General features: G+C 42.0%; 1 protein-coding gene across 1 annotated transcript; it reads left to right on the forward strand.

Moving 5' to 3' along the window:
* The first annotated feature begins 358 nt into the window (after window positions 1-358).
* LOC147901819 (serine/threonine/tyrosine-protein kinase HT1-like) lies at window positions 359-6,236 on the forward strand. Its single transcript, XM_087375217.1, has 4 exons — window positions 359-449; window positions 480-1,571; window positions 4,957-5,412; window positions 5,625-6,236. The coding sequence occupies exons 2-4, from the start codon at window positions 813-815 to the stop codon at window positions 5,868-5,870; spliced, it is 1,461 nt and encodes a 486-aa protein (XP_087231343.1). The 5' UTR covers window positions 359-449; window positions 480-812; the 3' UTR covers window positions 5,871-6,236.
* Window positions 6,237-10,725: the final 4,489 nt, after the last annotated feature.

The following is a 10,725-nucleotide window of genomic DNA, read 5'->3' on the forward strand; positions in this document are numbered from 1 at the left end:
CATTAAGCTTCTGGAACGTCCATCTCTTTCATGTGAAAGTGAAACAAAGTTCGTCTAGAGTGACCATGGTAGTGCTCTTAGCGATGAGGATGTGTGCATTCGACTATTATGGTATGGAGCCGAGCAACCTTTGGAAATGTTGACCTCATATGTGCCTAACGGGTAGGGGGTTTAAAAACTGTGTGTGTGTGTCTCTCTCTCTCTCTCTTTTTATAATCTTCTTCCTTTGTCGAAGATGTTTCTCTCTCTCTCTCTCTCTCTCTCTTTTTATAATCTTCTTCCTTTGTGTAAGATGTCTCTCTCTCTCTCTTTATAATCTTCTTTCTTTGCGTCTTTAGAGATCACCCATGAGACTCGAGAAGGATGTGTTGTGTTTGCATATAAAAGAGTGAGGGGGGCACTAGAAAAAGGGCACAAGTGACGTGAAAGGTTGGACCTTTTGTGTGCGTGTCTTGTGGACATGCAGGGTGACGATGAAGATGATGGAACTTGTAGCTCTGTGGCCTTAAGCCTATGGCTACAGCTTTGGCTATGGCGACTCACAATGCTCCTTTCTCTGCACCACAGCCTTGTCCCTTCCCCTGCTCTGCATTTCCCTTCCTATTGCGCGAGATTCAGAGCCCGCAGGCGCCTAGCAGAGAGCTTGGCGAGCAGATGCACCTCTCCTGAACGAAAATCCGGAGCACAAGATCGGTTCTCATGGTTGTTGTAGAGGATTCGAAGCACCTCTCCTGAACGAAAATCCGGAGCAGAAGATCGGTTCTCATGGTTGTAGAGGATTCTTCGGCTTGACCAGGTGACTGGCATCTTCAATGGAGAAGCCGAATAGCTGCAGCGGTACCAACTTGAATTGGTTGGGACGCACTCATTTTTCGAGAGCCATCTGCTACCGCCTTGACTATAGCGCTCTTCCGCCCTTGGCTTTTCCTGTCGCGGATGATTTTAAGGAAGATTTAGGCTTTACAAGGTTCTCCATTCCGAGGGTTTGCGACCTAGACGGAAGTTCCGAGAGCAACGATCTTATCACTCAGAGCGTGCTTTCCACAGGATCTCTGAAAAGGACGAACTCCTTGGGGCAAGAGAGCGAGGTCATGCGCGCTTCTTCGTCTACGAAGAACTCACCGGATTTGAGCGGAACTCCACAAAGTTGTCATCACCGCTCAAGGTCTCTACCACGGATAGGAGGCACAAACGACGAAGACAACGAAGGCAATGCTAATAGCCAACACTGCGAGGGCGAAGGCGGGTACTTCCGGGAGAAGAAAGATGACGGCGGGTCAGATGTTGCGCGAGGTGCTTCGTGGTCGGAGTACTTTGTAAGAGCTGGAGATGAGTATGCAGTGGAGGAAGCCGAAGAATGGGAGGTCGACTTTTCGGAGTTGTTTCTAGGACACAAATTTGCGTCAGGGGCCTATAGTAGGCTATATCTCGGCAAGTACAAGGAAACTGCAGTTGCTGTGAAAATCTTGAGACAGCCAGATGATAACGAGGAAGTGGCCAGAAGGCTTGAGCGGCAGTTTATAAGCGAAGTCAGCGTACTCTCTCGAGTTCAGCACCCCAACATTGTAAAGGTGCTTTTCGTAGCACATAGGCTCCTTCATTTTCCCCTTTCAACCAATTCGTTATAAAGCATAAAATCTTCGAGAGTGGACATTATCAATAAGCGACCAGTCCGTGATGGTGAAATGCTGCATTTTTGTAGTTTCTGGGCTCATTTTTACAAAGTTTTCCTAGTCTTCGCTCAGCGTATTTTTCTCATTGAAGCTTTGAGGATGAAGGCTTCACCTCGTTATGGTCTAGTTTTCTAAGAAGCACCGTCCCTATCAAAATTTCTATGCGGTAGAGACAGCTAATATCGTTGTCTCGTATCCTTCTACTTGCTTAAATCCAGCCTCCATCCAATTTTGCATAGTGGCAGTTTAGGTTACAATAGTTAATACTTCGCTTAACTTATACGACGGTCCATTCACGAGATGTTCATGGCGTCGGGACGGATGACAGTCCAAAACCTCACGAGATGTTCATGGCGTCCCCTGCCACACTCAGAATCTTTGGCAAAATAATGGTGCTCGATCTTCACAAGAATCTCAATTAGTGCCACCCTACGATTTTACAGTTCACAAATACCCACTCAAGATTGTAAATGGAGTGGCGCTGCAGTCCGTGTGAGTTTCATCAGGGATGAATAGGACTTGTCTGGAGCATGTAGTTGCATATTGTTCTCTGGGTACTTTCCATCCCTCGAATGAAATGGAAAAGGCATACTCTTCAATGTCCTTAATGGTCCTGACCTTTGCAAGAACCTACTTTTAGTTACTGCAATTTGAAGCACAACATGAAGGTGGAGCTTGACGACTAGGAGGTTGTCATCAGGTGGAAAGACATATGGAAGGTAGTAGCAAAGGGGAGTAGGAAGTTTTAACAAAATCACAGCTTAGTTAGGAAGGGCATTTACTTGTGGCATGAGCGCTTTGGAGGAGTTGGCAAGGACAAATGGAGAAGGTCAGCTTGGTGTATGGGAATTCACCTCATAAAGGCACACCAGATGTGTATTGGAGGGTTCCATTTCCAATGGAGGACTCAGAGCATTCTTGAGGGTAGCTCTACTAGAGCAACGAGTAGAATTTGTAGTCATGTGCAGATATAGTGAATGATGCCTTGATGGTTCAAGATTTGAAAAATTAAGGATAAGAGGTCCTTTGATGGCTAAATTAAAAAGTGCCCGAAAGAGCTTCTCCAGAGCAGATAGAGCAGATAGACTAATGGGTGTTTTGGCGGCAACTTGGTTATTGAGAGTGGTCGTTTCAATATTTTTAGGCAATGTTCACGTGTGAGCCTTCACTCTTCATAGGACATATCATAGGACTAACCCATGGTCATGTTGGTATAGCAAGGGGTTGTGTCATCACTACAATCACAGCAATATCATACAAGGCTATTCTGGCAGCCCCAACAAGCAGCAGTGCAACGAGCTTGAGCAAGAGCAGTGACCGCTGAATGCTTATAAGGCACACAGGCCCAAGGAGAATAACCAGCCCGGCAGAAGAATAGGCAGGCCAGCAAAGGCTAGTAGAGCTCAAGAAGAGCTTGTATGCCTTGAACAAGGCCAGGGCTTATAGCCAGCAGATGGGTCAACGAGTAGCAGCACAATCAAATGCGCAAGTGCTCACAGGAGAGCTCAAGAGCTGTTGCGCTTAGAAGATTTGGGAAGAAGCACAGTTGAAGGAACTATGCCAAAGCACAGTCACAATTGAAGGCTCAAAGAGCCATGAAGAGGCTTGAGGGCACTGTGGAGAGCTGTGAAAGGGCTCGTGACAAAGTAAAGGTGCAATCGAAGCGTTGGTGAAGAATCCTGATGCTGTGTGAAGGAGAAGTTCAGCGTGATGAGCTGCTGGAGAGAGAGAAATCAAGATAGCTCTGGTCATTTTCTTGACCTTTTTAGGGTAAACTCGCCGCGGTCAGTGACCAATTCTTGGTCTCACCAAATCATAATAAAGGTTTGCAAAGCCTTGGTCAACTCTTCTCTTGTCATCATTTTTAAAGGCATCCAAAGTACCCCTCAACAAAAGGTTTAAAGGCATCCAAAGTACCCCTCGACAAATTTCAAAAGGCGATTGATAGGCATTTTCAACTTGCCATAGATTTTCCCGCCTTTGTACAACTAAGGAGTCTTTTATCACTCATTGTAGTAATTTGATCACTTTACTATTACACAAGAGGTATAATCCAAGGAAAATAATGAAAAAAGTTCGCACATTCTTAGATATGAAGTCTTTTATCTATGGTGTTTCGGCCGTAGGTTTGTTTAGAATGATTGAACTTAAGCTGAAAACAAAAAGCGGGGAGCTGAATAGCCCGTTTTTCTTTTAGTTTCAAAAGAGAGTTTGTTTGAGTATACTTGTGCTTTCTAAGTTAGAAATGTATTTTTGCCTCTTTGCAGAAACGAGACATAAGTGTAAAGTGCCTTTTAACTTTTTATGTTTTAAATAAGAGAGAGGAGCATTATTGAAATCCCCACATACAAAGGCATGATGTCTCCATGGATATCGTTCTCACACACACACACACACACACACACACACACTCACAAAAACTACATGTTGTGGATGAGTTTGGGCATGTTCCTGAACTCATCTGGATATATCTTTTAGTGTAATTTACATGTTGAAACTATGGGCCATAGCTGAATAGCTAATGTTGTGACGGACGAAAGTCTCAGATGCTATGATGTAGTTGTTGATTTGATTCTTCTGTTGCAGTAGATAGTGTATGAACATTAAAGCGATGATGAGGTTTGTAAGGAAATGTTTTACATCAACTTAGCCAGTCATGCAAGTTGGAACAGAGGTTATCCAAACAATATTCTTCAGAATATGCATAGCGGGCTCCTTCTAGATGTGCTCTTAATAGACATGCACTGGGTACTTCTGGACCTTTTTTGTGTGAGGAAGAGATCTCTAGTGATGCAATCTAACAGTGAAGGGACCCAGTTGCTAGAAGTTTTCTGTGCAATGATGGGCTAAACAAAACTAAATCTGCGAATATAAAAACTCATTCTAGAACTGGAAGGGTGTTGGTGTTTTATTGAGTAGTGATAGTTTTGGACAAGAACCTGGATAATCTAGAACTGGGAAGGGTGTGCGGCTTGCTGGCATTCTGACTGGTTTTCATAGTCCCCCCTGACAGGAAGAGGCACTTCGTCTATATGCCGCAATTCTGTTGTACATGCTAAAAATGCGTAGGACATGAATTGCAGTGTTTTGCATCCTGAATGGCTTCTTGTTTGTGATTGAGTTTGCAGTTGTATTGACTAGCCGGTGGGTCTGGTTATTTTATCATTTTGTTAATTTGTATGATTGGATATATTCTAGTCTTACAAAGGTATATTTTATCATTTGTTAATTTTTTGGAATATTGAAAAATGTATTTATGTTTGGGCCATGGTCTTATTTGCAGTTTATTGGAGCCTGCAGAAAACCACCAGTGTGCTGTGTTATCACAGAGTATCTCCCTTTAGGTTCTGTAAGGACCTATGTGCACAATCAACAGCCATTTTCACTTCCATTGGGGTTAGTGATTGGCATGGCCCTTGATATCGCCCGGGGCATGGAGTACTTGCATTCGCAAGGCATAATCCATCGAGATCTCAAGTCCGAGAATCTGGTCATAGCGGAGGACTTATGTGTGAAGATTACGGACTTTGGTGTCGCTTGTTTTGAGTCTTCAATCTCGAACATGGCTGAAGATGTTGGGACATACCGATGGATGGCACCTGAAATGATTAGCAACAAGCATTTTTCCAAAAAGTCAGATGTTTACAGTTTTGGGATTGTACTGTGGGAGCTTTTGACTGGGCAGATTCCTTTTGAGGAGCTATCACCCATTCAGGCTGCGTTTGCAGTTGTACACAAGGTATTCTCCCTATTATGGCTTGCTTGATGTCAGGGTTGAAGGGTATACAGAATACAATATAAAAATAGCCTGAGTTTTGTGCTTTGACTATGTGGTTTTTGTGCAACATGCCTTGAGAAATTTATGAAACTTTAGCAGGTGAGGAAAAGGTGCAATATATTTTTGATAGCCATGGTAGAGATCTGAAATTTCACACCTATGAAATGGTGCAGCATGCAAGGCCTCCCCTTTCTCTCAACTGCCCGAGCGCATTGGGGCATCTCATGCACCAGTGCTGGTCTACTGATCCAGGTAAGAGACCAGAATTCTCAGAAGTGGTCGAAGCACTGGAAGAATTGAAAGAATCATCACGATTGAAACGGAACTTGAGTACATGGCAAAGGCCTCACAGGCATACAAATTTGTTTTTTCGCTGCTTCACAGGCTGTGTATCAAAGAGGGGCCTGAGTATTATTTGACACAGGTCAACCTTGCAAAAGTTTGCTTGCAGTTGTGGAACAGTGCCATAGATCCTCTACTGCAAATCTCCATTGAATACCTATGAACTTCACAAAGGTCATGGACTTCTGTTTTCTGGGGACTGCTGGAAATGAAAGAAAAAAGAAAGATGGATTCCTTGTCGATTTCATTTCTCTCCTTTCAGGATAAGCATCTGGTCTTAGTTTTTCTCTCATCCACTCCTTGAACGTGTAATATCTCTGAGTAACAACTTGGCATTGGTTGAAACATCTTGACATTGTCACATGTCACATAGTTGGGTACTCTCTATTATCAAGAAATATCAATGTGATACTTCTAGTAGCCAAGTAACATAATGTTCAAAATATTTGTCCCAGAGCGTCCCCAAGATGAGTTGGATTCTTCTAACTTCGTTTTCATGGAATGACCTAGGCTCCTATGAGAGAGAGAGAGAGAGAGAGAGAGAGAGAGAGAGAGAGATTAACATCCACGGAAGACCTCGCGGGCCTATGGGACAGAGTGATACAGCATCATAAAAAAGAAACTCAGACATGCCACCAAGGGCTGATGCAAAAGGGCGCGCTAGGGCCCTTTGCTGAAAACTAAGCTAAACAGAACTCCTAGCTAGGACTTAGAACCATAGTTAGGGGAAACGAAAACGGGGAAACGGGGAACGGAAACAGAAATGGAAACGTTTCGTGATTTCTGGGAGGGCTGAAACGGGGAAACGCCACGTCAGCAAGGGAGGTTTAGAAAAGGGAGTTTTGAGATGAGAACACACACATTTAGAATGCTACAGCCTACAGCCTACCTGTAACTTAAAATATAGTGCGTAATACTTACCACATGGCACAATGTCACTTAGAAGTTAGAAGTTAGAACTTAGAACAAGTTACAAATTATAACTTAGAACTTGGAGCTTAGAAGTTAACTTAGCAGTGAGCAATACATATTACAAATATAAATGACAAATCTGAAACAGGCTGGAGGGGAGTAGATGATGATGGAGGGCTGAAGCAGGCTGCAGGAGAGAAAGGAGAGGAAAGGAGTGAATGGGGCTGAAGGAGGGCTGGAAAACCTTGAGGATGGAGAGAGTATGAGGCTGAAGGAGTGGAAGGAGGCCAAAAACGAAAGCAAAAAGACAAAAAACGGGGGTGGCGGCGGATTTCGCGTGATTTTGGAGTCCTAGCAGCCTGTGTTGTCTGAAACAGCACGTTTCAGGGCTCTAAAACGCATTTCAGACTGGCTGAAACGTTTCAGCCAGCTGTTTCAGGGTCCTGAAACGTTTCAGAGTCTGAAACGCGTTTTAGGAAACGGGGCTTCTCTGAAACGGCGTTTCAGGCCCGGCTGGGCTCTGAAACGCGTTTCAGCGTAACTATGCTTAGAACTCAAGCTCAACTTCTCCAACTGAGCTGAAGCTCAAGCTGGGGCCCCTGCAGCCTCTCAAATGTCCTCCATTCCGCTATCAGGAGGTCACACCCCCAAAAGGGTGCAGCATACATGGCCGTCGGTCAGACGAGGGTGTCAAAAAGCCAGCCCTTCGTCAGAGGGTCCTCGAAGTGGGCCTGGAAACACTGTCTCTCTAGATGGGCCAATGTGCCCGGTCCCTGTGTGAGCCGTGCTCTAGCAGTGTGGGTCATCATGAAGAGTCGTCCTGAGAAAACTGCACCCAAATATGTGTAGGACTGCACTATCTCCATTGGGGCATCTCTGTATGTGAAACTGTGTCGATGAAGCACCGCCCGTGAGGTGTTGAAGATCATAACCTTGGTTTTCCCAAGGTTGACTGTCAAGTCCCTCTCTCTACAGAACACCTCCAAGGCATCCAGATGTCTGTGTAAGCGCTCTGCTGATGATGATATGAGTATGAGAGAGAGAGAGAGATTCTATTATCTCCGATGGAGTGCAAAATATGGTATACGGGACCCGATCACAAGTACAAAGCAAAATCAAAATCATGAAAAGCTCAAACCTCCTACTTGAAGCTCTCCTCTCCCTAGAACATGTGCAAAAAAGTAGTGGCCACTTTTAAGCCACTATCTTCGCAATGCAACAATCGAGGGTGCATCAGATGTGATATACATGCTCCCCTTCCTAGTTTTTCTGCAAGAAAAGAGCTACTTATAGTATCGTAATAAGATTTATGTACAGTGTTTTCAGCATATGAAATTTGACAAATAAACAACCAAGAAAAAGAGAATCATGGTTGTCTACAACAAGAAATATCCTCTATTTGTCATGATCTTGCTCTTGAGCACTTAATGTTAAGGGAAAGATCAATGTATGATTCTTTGAGAGTTTTGGCAAAGTCTGTGCTGAGTTCTTTTTTAAGTACTCTTTAATTTGGTGGTGAGCTAACTTGATTTTATCATGAACTACTTTTTTTTTAATAGAATACACCACAAACTAAGTATTATGACAAGGTCAATGGCAATAGGAAGAAAAATGAAATTCATTTCAAGCAATTATGAAAGCATGTGATGGTACGGTATCCATTTGATAGAAGACATTTCTTGTGACTAACCCATATACGACGCAAATCATGTGATTAACCATATGCTCCAAGTTCTAGGCATCACATGGACACATGTTGATGTATGTAAGCTTTGCAATTTATTGGTATTCTTGCAATTAGTATTGGTTAAGATAATTTTGTAGGGAAATCATTAGGAAGTTCTTTGTTTCCCTTATAGCTAAATAGTTTGTGCATGAGGCATCATCCATTGTGCCCATTCATGCATCTAATTGGACCATCTAATTCTTTCCATCATTATTTGTTTTTTTTACATTTCATCATTATTTGTTAATCTACGCCTTGCAATTTGTTTGATCTTCTTGGAATTAGTATTGGTTCAGCTAACCTTGCAGGGAAATGGGTATGATGTTGCTTGTTTCCTTTCAGCCAAATTGTTTGCAGGTTGTGGATCTGTTGTGTCCAGTCATCCATCTAATTGGACCTTTTGTTACTTATTTTTGGATCTAATTCTTTCCATAATTATTTGTAAATTTATATCTTGGTGGGGCAATTCTCTTTGAATTTCCCTTAACTCGTTGTAGTATCTTTCCATTCCTCACATCATCCCAGTTTGGTATCATGTATGATGTTTAACGCAATATTTTATTGATGTGAGAGCTTGAAGCCATGAAGTTAAGTTTACCATTCCATTGATTACTATGTCCACTTTGAATTACTTTTCATTGAAGTTTTTTCATATTTCTCAAGGGAATAAAGTTCAATTTGCTTTGATTATCCAGTGACATGTTAGATAGTATGTAATACACCCAAACTTTTGGACTGATACGCTTTATTATTTTCAAGTTTTTGAAATTTTGAAAATTAGAACTTTATGCAACAATCTTGTGCCATCATTTGGAATATGATATCTTGAGATTTTTCATCATTGAATTATTGTTTAATTGATCTGTCTCTCATATGAGCAATCCTATCTTACAGAAAATTTTAACTTCTTACCATTTAGTTGTATGCATGTGTTAAAAGCAGCTCAATACACCGAATGAAGTTGGTGCAAATGACCATATCTCTATGTGCTTGTATGATGAAATTCTGGAATATGTCTTGTCAAAATCAACTTTGATGGGACAGATGCCTTGCCTTTGCTCTCTAGAATCCACACGTCCTTCCACATGGTATCTACTTTTAATAAAATTGTTTGCGATAATATCCCTCCCACTAAATATACAACATTTCCCTTTCCATCATCTTGCTAGATGTATATTTTCCGTGTTGCTCTCATGTTAGCTACAAAGTTTGGGTCATATGTAGAGACTCCTTGAAGCATATGAGAGTTTTTTCATTCCAGATTTTGAGTGATGTATTCCAGCCTAGCTATTAGAGCATGTTGTTTGGCCTTCATGATCTAGTTCCGCCAACTAATTATGTTCGTCGAAAGCTCTTATGAAACAAATTATTCCTATTTTGATAGTTCAATCTTTGGTTTCATATCTATCACTTCAAATCTTCATATTAAAGTACCTTGCAACTATTGCATAGCCTTTTCCACATTGGGCACATTTAGAGGAACCCAAGAACATTCATTCGCTTAATTATAGTCGAACCACTATGGAATGTCCTTTAATGTCCATGTACTACTTTCAGAAATTCTACAAAATTGGATTCAAGGCCAAATGTCGCATCCTCATGATATTTTATCCTTGTTAACTCTCTATGGTCTATTAGCATGGATTTGATCACCCAAATTTAGCTATTGCTGTACAACACCGGCACTTAGTTCCTTAGCGTAATTGCCCAGTTAGGATCAAATCAAATTTGGTTTTCCAAACTCGCCTCCAAGAGAGCTTTCAATTCAATTCAAAGAAAGATTATGGCCTTAATCTTACATGTGTCTTCAACTACAGTTGCATTTAAGAATGTCCTTGCCTTCAAGGTTTTCCTTAGCTATAAGAAGCACATCTCATATTTCTCTTTGAAAATCACGTTAAACGGAAAGCATGATAAAGAGGAACGGGCCATAATGCTTGAGAGGCAGTTTACAAGCAAAGTCAACGTACTCTCTCAAGTTCAGCACCCCGACATCGTAAAGGTTCTTTTCGTAGCACATAGGCTCCTTCATTTTCCCCTTTCAACCAATTTGTTATAAAGCATAAAACCTTCGAGAGTGGACATTATCAATAAGCGACCAGTCGGTGATGGTGAAATGCTTTTTTATAGTTTCTGGTTTACAAAGTTTTCCTAGTCTTCGCTGAGCGTATTTTCCTCATTGAAGCTTTGAGTTATGGCCTAGTTTTCTAAGAAGCACCGTCCCTATCAAAATTTCTATGTGGTAGAGATAGATGGTATTGTTGTCTTGTATCCGTGTACTTGCTCAAATACAC

Source organism: Dipteris shenzhenensis, chromosome 5, assembly GCF_047967505.1.
Source record: "Dipteris shenzhenensis isolate YYH24624 ecotype China chromosome 5, Dip_SZ_1.0, whole genome shotgun sequence".
Taxonomy (NCBI): Eukaryota; Viridiplantae; Streptophyta; class Polypodiopsida; order Gleicheniales; family Dipteridaceae; genus Dipteris; species Dipteris shenzhenensis.